The sequence below is a fragment of the Sinohyriopsis cumingii genome, chromosome 19 (genome assembly GCF_028554795.1).
Source record: "Sinohyriopsis cumingii isolate HCF-2022 chromosome 19, ASM2855479v2, whole genome shotgun sequence".
NCBI classification, from domain to species: Eukaryota; Metazoa; Mollusca; class Bivalvia; order Unionida; family Unionidae; genus Sinohyriopsis; species Sinohyriopsis cumingii.
Genome location: NC_142979.1, coordinates 70,352,245 through 70,368,101, shown reverse-complemented (window position 1 = coordinate 70,368,101; position 15,857 = coordinate 70,352,245). Strand labels below are relative to the sequence as shown.

General features: G+C 34.0%; 1 protein-coding gene across 2 annotated transcripts in view; it reads right to left on the bottom strand.

Moving 5' to 3' along the window:
• Positions 1 to 280: 280 nt before the first annotated feature.
• LOC149775921 (carbonic anhydrase-like) overlaps positions 281 to 15,857 on the bottom strand; it is a 47,004-nt gene continuing 31,427 nt past the window's right edge. For both annotated transcript variants that reach the window (XM_089943385.1, XM_089943387.1), the window contains 4 exons: positions 13,327 to 13,419; positions 11,745 to 11,808; positions 3,279 to 3,436; positions 281 to 2,778 (listed from right to left, as the gene is read on the bottom strand). In XM_089943385.1, the coding sequence (XP_089799511.1) occupies positions 2,527 to 2,778; positions 3,279 to 3,436; positions 11,745 to 11,808; positions 13,327 to 13,419 (567 nt within the window). In that variant the 3' untranslated portion in view covers positions 281 to 2,526. The remainder of the gene's footprint in view (positions 2,779 to 3,278; positions 3,437 to 11,744; positions 11,809 to 13,326; positions 13,420 to 15,857) is intronic.

The following is a 15,857-nucleotide window of genomic DNA, read 5'->3' as shown; positions in this document are numbered from 1 at the left end:
ATTACTGATTAAAAACTTCCCAAGTATGTTTTTAAAATGTATATATGTATGTGTGTGTGTTTGTGTGTGTGTGTGTGTTAATGTGGGGGTTGTATGTGTGTATGTATGTGTGTGTGTTTATGTGGCGGGTTGTGTGTGTGTGTGTGTGTGTGTGTGTGTGTGTGTGTGTGTTTATTTCTTAAGAGACGATGACTACTTGAAGTCCTTTACATATTCATTGATCTGTTATAGGAAGTGTACGCCAACGAAGGCGGATATCACGATAAGTAACACCACACAATTTAATGTTTAAGGGAAGATTTACTTCTATAGAGAATGACTACATAGTTCTTAATTCGTTAAAAACACTGGATATTAATATTATACGAAATTTTCATGCAGGTATGGATATGAGTGAGTGAATTGAAATTTTGTTTGTCGAAGGTCTAAATAGCGGAATACACGAACATGACGATCACAAGAATTTTATTGTAATGGGTTTTTAACCTCCAATACTGGAAACAAAATCAAATAAATGTATCAAAGTTTTATTCTAAAGTATATATCCCTCTCAAATCTCGAGAAATACACTAACGTTTTAATGAAAACACAACTGAAGTAATATTCTTTCTAAGAGAAATAAAGTTCAATATTTCAAATCTCAACAGATAAATGTATACACATATGTAAATGTAATAAGCCATTAAAATAAAATCAGTGACATACGTAGCACCTGTAGGATTCATCATAACAAATACAACATGTACAACGTGATAACGAAAAATAATATATATATCAAGCAGATTAATTCCAGAATGGTCAAAAATACGGCATGGCTTGATACCTGTCCTTGCAGATAAACTGACATACTATGCTAGATAAATTGAAACATGTATTTGCAATGACTCCGATTTATATCGAGTCCGTACAAATTCAATCCCGGGCATTCTGGCATAAGATATATTCAGTTCTTTGTTTCCATTTCCGACAAAAATTCTTAATTATTGCACTGTCTTCGTGCTATGATGGTATCATTCGAGGCACAACGAACTTGATCCAAAACTAAGCCAAAATTATTAAGCTGACTCAATTTACGACCTGGAACAAGTACTGTCAATGACTCTTTTCTCTTCTTCCTTGTTGCTCAATCTACACCTTGGCGGATCGAACATATATATTTGTGCTTTGTCCTAGCGACATCTATTGGATTTCATGATTTACCTCCCTTAGTATGCAATATTAACGTGCCAATAGCGTTGTGAATTGTACATCGGCCGGAAATTGGGGCAAATGACCTAAAAAGAATACTGTGGAAGCATGACATCGAAAGTATGACTATATACCAGCGTGAAGCCATTACTGGTATATTTGAGTGAAAGGTATTTGTGCAAGCACAAACCGGCACTTTACAATTGCGTATTGTTCAGTCCATTCAAGCTGTCTGCTCTCTTTGTCTCGATCATGTAGGAACGGTGTTCAAATATGAACAACTTCATTTTGATTGGATGCTGTGGCTTGACGCCGCTTATGTACGCAAAGGGTATGGGAGATACAGTGTATGTACCGATATGTTGTGGGAAATATTTAAAGTGCATTTATCCAGAGGGTGATGGAGATATTTACAGAACATGTACCTAGAGGGTGCTAAGGATAGTAGTTGATATTACCACATCGCTTAACTGTTCACTTTCCGTCACCAGCGCCAAATCTAGGGGCATGTTATTCACTGTTGAAATTTACTCTTCTTCCACACTTAAGATTACATTCATACGGAGATAATACTTAATAAATTAGCTACACCCTGAAATAAATAAGCTTTGCTTGAGTAAAGTCCCCGGGAAGAAGGCTTCAGTATTATCCTGACGTAGGTTACGCCCCTTGTTCAGGACACGCCATTTAAGCCAACAATGTTTTAAAAAAAAAAAAAAACCATTAATAAACAATTGTCTGTATTTATCGTTTATGTACATGGTATTGGCAGGGCGGGGTGGGTGACGCTCGTTTTGTGATGACGAATGTACTTCATTCTCCATATAAATCTAATGTACTTCATTCTCCATATGAAGCTATGAGTGCGTTATTTGAATAAATGGTGATCACATGACTATAATTCAAACTCATCATCATGAAAGTTAAAATCATACAGACGGTGTTGGTAATTCGGCAATGTTAACAATATACTGATTAGTGCTTGATAAAAGTCTCTTGCGCACAATTCTGCAGTTTTTAAAGTCGCAAACTCTCATTTATGGATAGGAAGACAGGCTAATATTTCCTAAACATTCGCTGGACAGATAAAGGATCTCTTCGGTTGTATTTTGTTTACTAATACATTACAAATCCATGTACACTTTTATATCAAGATATAAGCAAAATTAACATGGAATTTCTGCATATCCTGTTTAAAACTGTGCATTTATGATAAACTATCCGTTCCAGACTGACTGAAATAACAAAACACGTACTTTCACGATTTTTTTTAGAACGTCTATCTGATGATTATAATTTTCTGTTGGATATTCAAATTAGTTAGAGACATGTATATTATTACCAGAAGATGATGAGCACCAGTTTCATCAAAAATATCATTGACGTTATAGCTGTCACAGAGACAAGTGCTGCTGACGCGGATGTACGTCCATTTTTATTAGTCTGGTCGGCGTTACTTGTTGACACCACTGGTTTGCTGCAGTGAATTTTTCTGCGATTCAGGCATTGAGGGGGGCGGTAGTCGTCGGATATATCTTTGTTTGTTTCGTTGGCATAGTTCTCGTGAACCGTGTGTCTGAATTGATCCAACTGAAAGGAACGGTATTGAAAAATCTTATGAAATTAAAGAACAAATGATCATCAGCTCATTATATCTCAGTATGTTGGTTACATGCATACATACATACATACATACATACATACATATATGCATACATACATACATACTTACATACTTACATATACACACACACTCATTCATACATACATACATACATACATACATACATGCATATACACACATACTCATTCATACATGCATACATACATGCATACATATATACATACATACATACATGCATACATACATACATACATACATACATACATACATACATACATACATACATACATACATGCGTGTGATGACACTTCCACTCATTGCTTCCATATGTGTCGAGAATTGTTTTCAAATAACACTAAGCTTGCAAAACAAAGAGAAGGTATTGTATAGATTCAAGTGCAAACGGGCGTATCTTGACCAAAAACACGAGTGTTATTTAGTGATTACAATTTAGGTTCATATCTACCTGGTTTTCAGAAATCTCTATCGTTTGGTAGAATATGGACCAAATAACACTCTCATAGCAAGGAGGCGTGGTTAAGCTGCCATAGTAACGGTAATATCCGTCCAAATTCTCAGGCAGAAGTTCACGTAAGGCAAACGTTTCTATTTGCGTGTGTTCATCTGCAAAACAAAACCATTTAGTGTACGTTTATTCCATACTGTTTAACTTATCGATAATTGGTACGATAATTTTTATCTACATTTTTATTCCACTTCACCAAGATAATAGCCTTAATTCAAGGAAAGCTTTGGATTTATCCATACACGTAAGCCCATGAGATACGTATTTTATTACAAGAGGGACGAGTAATAATTCTCGGTCATTTCAGTGTCCTGACTGGAATCTTATCCATGTCTTAAAGTATTGAACGATTGCGTTACTAAACGGTTTCAAAAAGTCAAGACCATTTCGCCTTATCAATAATTAATCCTAACAATTTTACCTTGGCTACCATGACAATCGGGCGTATCATCCTACAACGCGAGCATTTGGATCAAATCGGCTTTTCTGCTGTCGTTTAAATCACATCCAATTCAATCCATTAGTCGAAGTGTTTAAAAAAGAAAAATTGAAAACCGCTCAGGTTAGAAAACTAGCTGAGATAAATAACTGCTTATAAAAAAGTATTACGAAAACTTTGAATCATTTAAAAGAAATAAAAAAGCAACCCCTCTCCTCGGAAAGAAAGAAACAAAATAAGAAAAAACGCATCAATAATAATACTAATCTCGATGAGCTCTTGGCAGCTGTAACGTTGATAAAATTAACTATTTCTGTGCGCTTTTCCACTGGTCCTACTGACTGGGCATGGAATAATGCAATACGCAGTGATATCTCTTGGATAGTTGACACAAAAGTTGACGATTTAATAGGGATATGAATTAGGTTATCTAAATTAACGGCCGAATTTTCCAAATGTTGAGGTAGAAAGGGCGAAAGGGAAATACTTGGAATTATTCTTCCTGTTCTAAGCTGGCCACCTTTGAAACAACGTTTATTTTTTCACTTCCGTTTACGTTTAAGTAATGATGAATTTATTCCCAGTTTTTAGTCTAGAGCACAATGTAGTATGGAGAGCCAAGGAGTGGTCATTTAAAGTAATTAATGAGGGTCCATCATAGTAAAAACGAGTTGACTGGCGAGTATCACGTGATGGCGGTTTGTTCAACAACAAAGGAAGTTGTAGCAGTGGAGCAAGACAGGTGAGAAAAAGTCTAATTGTTTTCGTTTTCAAAAAAAGAAGATGAAGAAACACATACGAACTGAACAGCCAATGCATGATGAACACAGTACCGTAGACGAAGACAGACAGCAAGAGCATATATCATGAAAAACGGTACACAAAAAATGGAATAGTTGCTTCAAGCCGGTTAAGCGATAGCGGCCATCTTATACGTCTGCTGTAACAGGCATCGTTTTCTCAGCATTGAAAAGACAGTACAGTAAAGGAATTTATTTGCGAAAACTATGTACCGCTCTAAAAGACACCGATGTATTAGCTTTATATATCTGCTAGTTTTTCTTGTCGGAAAGGGCCTTTTTCGTTTCCTAAAAACGACCAATTTTGATTGGCTAATAAACAAAGCCACTGCCAAAATCCAGAAGTGATTTGCATGCTCTACATGTAGCCGGTTTGGTAATATTGATATTACATGTTGGCAATTCATAATGTTACTTAACGTCATAGCCCCGTTTCCGGTAGGCGAAAATAGTCGAATTACTAGGATTTTGTCCAGTCTTTGGGTTAAAATTCCTTACATCTTACATTTTTTATTTATTCTGCCTTGCCACCTCCACCTTTAACCATTGAAAAACACATATTGGTTTTGTGTTGTCCGTCCGTCTGTCCATTCGTCACCCTTTCTTGTAACCTTTATAGCTGAAAAACTGTTGAGTTAAGCCAGACTAAACATGATGTTCAGATTTCTTCTGCGGGTTTCAGTACCTCGTTAGCTTTTTGATGATTATCGCCTAAAGTTTCATTTATTTTTACATATCATTTAACTTTTTATCACTTAGACTTTCCTTTTAAAAAAAACCCATTGCAATCTTGTTTAAGTATGCATATCTGTATTAATATGTAGATGACTATATTCGATTTAGAATCAATTAGAGCAACTTATTACTGACAGAGTGTTCAAGTTAGCGGACTTAGACGTATTTCTACAAATGTATTGTCAGTAAACATAATGTATACAAATGGAAGGTAGAAGACCTATTTGTATTGATATATAAATTACCTGATTTGATTTTCGTGCTATATTACTGCATCTTCTTTGTTAATTACAGATTCTTCTTAGTAAGTTTTAAACCTGTTGGACTTGTAAGATTGAGGGGGCGGGGGTTGCGAAATAATTATTTCTAGTTTAAGGTTATAAAATCAGGAAATCAATATTTAATTGCTTGTCGTGAAAAGCATTTCTAAAAACCAAACACATTTTCAAGTTGCATTGATTATTTAAGCCAAGGAGCCACAAGGACAGAGACAAACACAAAGCAAGTCAGATTTTATGTTATATTAACCACTAAAGTCAAAGAGGGACGTGGATAAAAATAGAGTCAATCAAGACTTCAAATGAGGAAATACCGACAGATATTTTTGATGACGTCGTTGATTACGTCACGGATACCTGTGAAGTTTTACTGTTACATATTTTCAGGTAACATGGAAAATGTACTTTTTCATCAGACACTTACTCTTCAAAACAGCTGATCATAGCTTTTACAAATTTATATTTTAAACAGTATTGTACTTATCATTTATAATTAAATGCACGTGCCTGTTCACATTAGGATGAATTCTAATTCAAGGGAAATAACCGAGAATAAGAACACGAAATTAATGTGTAGTAGACACAATTGCTCTTTGCTTGCAGAGAGAGAGAGAGAGAGAGAGAATTTAGGCAACGCTAACCCAGGTCTTTTTTAAAATTTAGCATTGAAATTTTCTCCCTAGGTAGGAAATCTGCATTTTTGCATGTGTTATCGCTCAGTCATGATTTTTGGCACAGTCTCTTTTCGTGTCATGTACATTTTCTTGGAACTAGTAAAATTTCTGCTTGTTTAGCTACTTTCAATTTATACAAATCATTTTAATGCACTTTTCTGCCTGTGAGGAAACAATGTTAACTTTTTTATACTTTCGTTGACTGTGCTTGATTATGGTTCAGAGATATTAGGTTTCCACCAAGTAAAAGTTGTTGAAAAAAATCACACAAAAGGTTGTAAAAAATATTAGGGGTTTAAAAAATCTATTCATTTGGATGTTTGCTATGGTGAATTGGGGAAATATCCAATGTAGGAAAACTAAAAATGTGCGTTTGCTAAACTTTTGGACTCGAAGATTGGTTCAACTTTTTAAAAACGATGATGAAAACGGTAATAAAGGAAAACTTTGGTATTTCAGGATAAATCTCTGCTAGATTTTCTATATATACAACAATCGGTTTAATTGTGTGGTACCAGTCAATCAAATAAGATATAAAGAATTGTTTAATTGTGTGGTACCAGTCAATCAAATAAGATATAGGGAATTTTGTTATCAGGGTAAGCAAAACTTAATATCTTCTATCAGGTCATCAGGCAAACTATAATAGTATTCTTTGCATAATGAATACTTATCGTTCGAAAAACGTACTCATATGTGATAAATTAAGATCTCTTTTAAAATTACACGAACGAGAATTAGTTCTGTATCGCGTAATGTTGATAGGGAAACGAGTAGTCACCAAGGTGTACCTAGGAACGAGCTGATTTGAAATATGTGTGATTTAAGAGCTGTCGAAAATGAACATCATATTGTATTTGTTTTTACAGAGAAATGAGGAGAATATATTTACAACAACATTATTGTTTATGGTCGAATATTGAAATATTAAAAATCATTAAGCCCGTAAATTCAAAAGGAATCGTACACGCACTGTCAAACTATTATAAACTTTGCACAGCAGAAAAGGTCAGAAAATACCTACCTTTCTATAAGTTCTTAATGATCAAATAACATTCTAAGACTAATAAATTTCAGTGTGAATTATAGTTAATAATAGTTTAAATACATTTCATACTCTTTTTAATTCGTATATATTCACATTTGAAAAATTTTGCCTTATATTTTCATATGTGAGAATACGTTTCCCATCGCTTTATTGCGTGTGTCAATGCAATTTATACTTGCAGCAACAGCAACAACAAAAAACCCAGCATTTTGTGACTAGGGGCAGTAAATAAAAGATGCATTACATTTCAGGCATGGAAACTAAGTTTGCCAAGACATTTATCTGGCCACATTACCTTTCAGGCATGGAAACTAAGTTTGTCAAGACATTTATCTGGCCACATTACCTTTCAGGCATGGAAACTAAGTTTGCCAAGACATTTATCTTGCCACATTACCTTTCAGGCATGGAAACTAAGTTTGCAAAGACATTTATCTGGCCACATTACATTTCAGGCATGGAAACTAAGTTTGCCAAGACATTTATCTGACCACATTACCTTTCAGGCATGTAAACTAAGTTTGCCAAGACATTTATCTGGCCAACGCTTGCTTCTTTACGAATTTATCTCCCTTAAGCAATCATAACAACAATATACTTCGTTATTCATTTAGACTCTCTTTTGCGGCCAGGTAGTGTAAAATATTGATAAAAGGTCAACAATTTTATTTATTGCAATAGAGTATGTCATCTCAAACATACCGTTATATCAGGCCGCTTATATTTTTTTAAAAACAGATCAGCCAATAAATGCGACTGAAATTGAGGTAAACTTACGAAAAGCGATTGCGCGCACGTGTGTGTACCGAAGTGTGAATCTTAATCTTAAAAACTTAGATTGATAAGCAAGTTTGGTATATAATTTAAAAAAATATTTTTCCTGCGTAAATATTGGATATATTTCATCCCGTGGTACAATAAATGACATATAAATTCGTGGCTAGGGCGCTCTTTAAAATATCACGTTTTTGTCTCACACGATGAAATATGTCCCGTATTAACGCAGGAAAGATGCTATGCTATTTATTTGTAATGAAATGTTATCTGTATTATATTTATAGGTTACTGCATTTGTATGGGAAAATATGAACGAGTTTTGGGATGGAATACTGCACGACCTTGGGAGTGCAGTATATCCTTCAGACAAAACGAGTTCATATTTTCCCATACAAATGCAGTAACCTTTTTATTATATGCTCATTTTTTTATTCTACCTAAGGTTTAATTATAAAAACAATACACTACAAGAAACAACGTAAATGAACGTATGCCGATTTCCAAACTAAATACACAAGCGCATATTCATTATTACACAAATCAACATTATTACTGCGCACATAACTCCACCCAGATAAATTTGAACTTAGTCGCGCTCTCGACATAACTTTCGAAAGAAAATGGCGTGTCTAGTTAAAATTGAAATTTGGAGTCATATTATGAATGAATGTGCATTGCAACAACTTTTTCATTTGATCTGGAATGAATAGATTTTTGTATTTTTCTCGATTCTAGGAAATTTCGTGATTATTGACTGGATTTGTATGTGACGATTCTACATGAAATATATGAAATTTAATACGCTAGGGAGAAGCGTGTTGACATCTGCAGATATGTTTCTGTTTCTGTCATTGAATATTTGAAATCATAATGTGAGAAAAATATGAAGTGTTTCAATTGCAATTATTTAAAAGACGCTATGGAATTTAATGTTTATTTCATTTTGAGTGCGGTAAGGAGGATGCAATTGCACTTATCGAAATACAGCATAATTTCGAAATGTGTAATCAAGATTGAAAACCTATGACATGGTTCATGTAATTCGGATTTGCAGAACTAAGAAAATACATTTTGAGGAAATTCAGGATGTAAAACTGTAAGTATATTTTATTTTGCTATTCTTATCACCAGCTAAAGAAGAGAGTATATGACTTGTCACTTGTATGTTATTTGTAAGGACCTTATCTTGCGTCTGTTATATAATGTAGCTAGCCTAAATCTGTAACATTATATCAACGCGGAATGTGCCAAAGCAGCTGTTATGTTGCAGTCCACGAAACATATGTTTTAGTTCATTCAGAAACAAATTTAAACAACCACAACGTAAAGAGCCTCTTACGCGAGTGCACGTGATTTGTGTACAAATCAAAAGTGCTGGCGTCTGCGTCCATTGTTTGTTTACAATAGAAAGTAGTTCCTTTATGCACGTGAATGCTGTATGTGTATTGTCGCGCGAGTTTATTCTCTGGTAATACTGAACGATTCTGACAACGAAAAGTTAACGGTGAAAAAAATGGGCATATAATAATTGATATTAACTTATCCTGTACAATACGATACAGGCGAATCCTTACGTCAATATGTATAAATTGTTTTCATCAATTTAATGCTGAAAAAAATTGTGTTCTGTTCTGTTCTGTTCTGCTGGTATACACAAGCTATCTCAGTTTACCCTGCAGAATCTGAAAAATTAGTTATCTTCTTTATTTGAAATGCCTAATTTGCAATTTTCCCAGCAATGCTAGTTCATATGTGTAATTCCATTATTTTGGTCTGTACGCTAAACATATGATATCTACTTGCCATGCAACTCACATTGAATTAACATTGTCTCATACACACACACACACACACACACACACACACACACACACACACAAACACACATATAATCAAGTAATATATATATATATATATATATATATATATATATATATATATATATATATATATATATATATAATTACGTGTGTTTTACGCTTATGTCCGATTCCTAGATATTCCTTTGTCTTTTTTATTAAAGAAATCAGATAATAAATATTACAATAACTCGGGTCCGATGTTTCATTATGGTCGGCAAATCAGGATCTATATTAATTATATGTGGTTAAATTATGTAGTGTTTAAAACTGGATTAAACTATCGACTGATTGAAATTGACACCATCTCGATAGTTATTCTAAAATTAAGCTAATGCGTATTTTCATCGATTTTACGTCGAACGATGGTTAATAACGATAGTTGTTCTAACTGTTCCAATCACATCATATAAATGTAGAAGCTGCTTTACCGTACCTAAAATTACCAAATAATAGATCTGAAGCTTGTGCGCGTTACGTCACGATGTTGCTGGAAATACCGATGCTACAAATATATATTGAGAACACGTGATGTTATTACTTGCTAGGAGGTGTATCGGAGGTGTATCGGTTACTGAATTACATAATATGCTACAAAGTAATTAATCTGCACTTCAATGCAACCATTACCATAACAACTGCAGTAATTTCAGAACTCTATCGATATAGTGTTAACAGCTATACCAATACTATCCCAATGGTGTTTCCAATAATAAAAATATCATACCAAAAGTGTTTACAACTATAGCAATACTATCCCAGTGGTGTTTCCAATAATAAAAATATCATACCAAAAGTGTTTACAACTATAGCAATGCCATGCAAACAATGTTTATAACAAAAACAATACTTTCCCAATAGTGTTTACAACTATAGCTATTACATCCTAATAGTGTTTAAAACTCTTGCAAGGCTATCCCAATAATGTTTACAACCATAGCAATACTATCGCAATAGTGTTTACAACTATAGCAATACTATCCCAATAGCGTTTACAACAACAGCAATAATATTCCAATAGTGTTTACAGTTATAGCACTACTATTTCAATAGTATTTACTACTATAGTAATACTATCCCAATAGTGTTGACAAAAATAACAATAATATTCCAATAGTGTTTACGACAATAGGAATACTATCCCAAAAGCGTTCACAACTATAGCATTTCTATTCCAAGTGTTTACAACTATAGCAATACCATCCCAATAGTGTTTACAACTAGTGCAATAATATCCCAGTAGTGTTTACAACAATAGCAATACCATCACAATGGTGTTTACAACTATATCAATACTATAATTTCATGTGAATGTTATAATAATAATAATAATAATAATAATAATAATAATAATGAGGACTTGTATAGCGCCTAGTCTTTAGAAGCTCTAAGCGCTTTACAACATTAGACAACACCTATAAAATAAAATAAAAAAAACATATAATGATATGATTACAAAAACAAACACCATGAAATTAGAAAACATAAAAAACATGCTGAGAATATTTAAGGTAGGAAACATTATTAGGTCTTTCAGTTTGTTCTTGCAGTCAAAATAAGTGAGTTTTGAGAGCACTCTTGAATGGGATCACTGCGTCTTTCTGTCTAAATTCAGTGGGCAATTCATTGCACGTTGCTGAGCCCTGGTATGCACAAGAACGACGTCCATATGACTGTTTTCATAGTGGGAATAATGAGTATAGGATTATATATCGCTATATTAGAGTTTGTAATTTTCACACTTGAAAGCACATTGTACAAGAATAAATACATTTTTAAATATAAAAAGTACACACCTCTGTGAGATATTTCTGAGAAGTGTTTGATGATGCGATCAAAACGAAGGTTAAATTTTCCAACCTGGAAAGATAAGAGCGAAAGGAAATCGTTTTTTTTCTTCAATAGTCACTTTATTCAGGCACACAAAAGCATCCATTATTCAGCTTAACACGTCTTAATAATTCTGCTTTTGACCTATATCAGAAGGCTTTAAAATAGTTTTATTCTCTGCAATGTTTCACAGGTAAACAAATTTATTTCGCAAATTCATGGAAATTTTCTAATATATTGGAAAAAGATAAATATTCTGCATGGACTTGAAAAGACAAAAACGCCATTTTTAAGCAGTAGGGTGCAATACTACTACTACTACTACTACTACTACTACTACTACTAATAATAATAATAATAATAATAATGGAAAGAAATAATTATTCTGCGTGAACTTGCCAAGACAAATACGCAAAATTGAAGCAGTTGGATACAAGGCTGGAATAATAATAATAATAATAATAATAATAATATTTAATAACAAAACTAATGAGAAAACAAAAAGTCAAGTTAATGAAAATTCAACATGATGCTTGTAGCTAATTTAGCAGGAGTACTTTTCGCTGCATATTATAAACCAGCTCCATGTTTAATAGTCCTCTGTGTCGAGACCAGAAGGGCATAGTTGACAATGTCACTGTCCAGCTGGTTCTCAATGATTTTGGCCACATTGAGCTTTGGTCAAGGTTCGTGATCTTTAGCAAAGCCTACTTTGCAGAAATAATTATTATCTATTAGATATATTATGACTTCATCATGGAAATATATGCCTCACAATATATAGGTTTAATTCTTACCCTAAATGCAAGACATCCATAGACTATGGCCTAAGAACCTGCTGTAAAACTGATGAGTCACAATGACCTTGATCAATGTCATTTTAGCCGTCAAATCAGCGGACTTCTTTCGTACACAAAGTGTAGGCTATCCACAACCATTGATGAGGGTGTGAAGTCGATAACGCAATTTCTGCTCTGAAACGATTTTTACTTTTTACAATCAGCATTTATATTTTGTCCCCAGAATCAATAGGTTTCTCATTTACTCCAAGTGCAAGCCATTTAGAGAGTTCGTTCCAGGTGTTTGATACAGATATCCAGCCGCTGTGGCCTTCGCCTTTCACCTTAAGAGCCCAAATCGAAAGGTATTTTCGATACCACATGTGTAAGGCATCCATAAAATTTGGTTTAAGACTGTTATGTGGAACTAAGTTTATTTTGAGAATACCATTTTGTTTTGTCTTTAGGTCACTGTAACACTAGACATTTTAACTTTTGTCTCCCTAAGTCACTCGACGTTTTCCTTATCACAAATGCAAACCGCTTGCAAACCTTTTTAATGGTAAATAATTGACCATTCAAGTTAATGTGCAGAAATGAAAGATGGAATAAGCAAACGGACTTATGTTCCGTTTTATGACGAACGTGTACAAATAGAAGCTATTATGACAAACGTAGATGAAGAAGTACAAAGATCAGCAGCAGCAATAGAAAGAAGAAGAATAAGACCATGATGACGATGATGATTGAAATTCACAAGAAAACCTACCTGGAAAAAGAAGCCGAGCACAGCTAGACCATCTTCTTTGTTCAAAGCTTCAGTGAAATTCTTGTACTTCATGTTATAATGGACAATGTGCATCTGAAATAGATGGTCCCTACATTTCGTTAGGCAGTAGGAAACATTTATAATCAAAATACAAATTTATGTCATCGTTATTTCATTTAGGGAACCTTGGTATTTATATTTGAAACCACTGCCTAGCTTTATTTATCCCTATTTCTTACCCAGCTACTTACAGCGGCTTACGTCTCCTGGAAATATTAATATCAATGCGAAAATACAGTACATTCTTTGGCAAAATGCCTCTTGGAAAAACAAGTGCACTTTGGTAATCAAACTACGCTTAATTTATTTTTCTGTTATTCGATCCTTTCTCTGAATATGTTAGTGCTTAATGAGGAATTCTTTACCAGCTGAGAAGGAGCACACGTTCAATGGTGCTAAAAGATAGCACGTGCGCAGACGTCAGATTGTAATACTTATGGTTTCCATGACAATTGCATCATACTTTGGTGGGCGTGAGATTGCAGATAATTATAAAAAGCCATCTTTAAACAAAGTAGTCCATCAAGCACCGTCTAGTAGGTTTGTTTGCAAACGAACACATCTGGGCCCTCATACTTAGTATGGTTCATTTTCTTTTGTATTTAGTAGGACTTAAATCCATGATATGAGCAACAAAATATAATCCAGTCAAGGGTTTTGATGGACTAGGTTTTAGATGGCATAGTGGTCACTAGGACGTTACAGCATCGATGTATTTTAAAGACTATAAGCTAAGTGTGTTTTCTCTAATTCTGAATTTTGGATGCCATATGCTTTAGTGACTTCAGCTGCAATTGTTTATTTAGATCATATGAGAAAATATTTAACGAGTGAAGTCGATATATATATATATATATATATATATATATATATATATATATATATATATATATATATATATATATATATATATATATATATATATATATATATATATATATATATATATATATTACTGTCTTGAGCGGGGGGGGGGGGGCCCGAGTGGCTGAGTGGTCTAAAGCGCTTAACGTTCCGGATCACTGCCATCTCACCTCTGTCTGCGTGGATTCGAGTCCAAGGCTCGGCTACTCGGCTAGCGTGGGTACGTGAGAAAGCCTGCCAGTAGCTTCTCGTGGGTCGGTGGTTCTTCCCTGGTTTTCCAGGATTCTTCCTCCACCAGTTATACTGGCCGCCATGTATAGCCTATCTTGTGCTGAAAAATGGCGTTAAACCCTAGAACAACAACAACAACAACTGTCTCGAGCGATTTGTCTTTCATAAGCAAATATTACTCAAGAGCGAATGCCGATGACGTGCAGTATAACCAAGAGACTAAGGAGATCTTTCCTCTGAGTCGTCAATGCGATAAGAGTTCTTCAAACGTCATGAAAAGGAGATTTTGGTACTGCACTCAGTAATGGCGTATCATTTGGGAGAAAAATCAAGAGCCTTCTGCTTATACCTACCAGGTTTGTTTTAAACGGTAAAAGAGAAGATCTCACAAACTGGGTTAATATTTGTATATGATTTCTCTGGAAATATTTTGCTACTGAATGTCCTTTGAAAGATTTGTTACAAAGCTTGATTCGATATGAGCTTATAAATTTCTAAGATTTAAAATGTAACTGATCATGTGACCCTCATACAGGTACTCATCTACGCCTCAAAAATTATTGTATAACTATCATTGTAGATAAATAATCCCAGTCTGGGCTTTAAACACTTGATGTCAAATCGTTTTGTTCTGTTTTAGTAAGTTTTCGAGTTATATGTTAATTTTTCATCAGATTATTTGGATTCTAAAAGATTAATTCATTTGTCTGGAAAAAAATTGAGTGCTTTACAGAACTCTTGAGCAAAGACATTTCTTAAAAATTTTATTCCGATTTCCGACACTGGATTGTTGTTTGTGAATAATACAGAACTGTAGACAATCCAACACCATAAAGGATACAGTATACGTCATCGCCTTCCATCTTGCATTTTTCGTCAGACTTAAATTAGAACATTTCATTATTAGGACTTCTAACATTTTCTTCGTGGATTAATCTTGGATTACTTTTGGCTTTGATTCTTAAAACCGAAGTTCTTTAATATTTTTACATTTTTTTTCCAAGGAAAGAAATAATTTGTTAAATTTTTCAAAGCTTGCTGTTTTAACTCCTTCTTGTGTTACGTTTCATTCGTTCCTAAACGCGTAATGTATGTATGTATGTATGTATGTATGTATGTATGTATGTATGTATGTATGTATGTATGTATGTATGTATGTATGCCTGCATGTATGTCTGCATGTCTGTATGTCTGTCTGTCCGTATGTATGTATGTATGTATGTATGTATGTATGTATGTATGAATGTATGTATGGATGGATGTATGCCTGTATGTATGTATGTATGTATGTATGCATGCATTCAGGTGGGTATGTATGTATGTATGTATGTATGTATGTAAAGAATATTCATGCAATAACATAACGTATGGCAGAA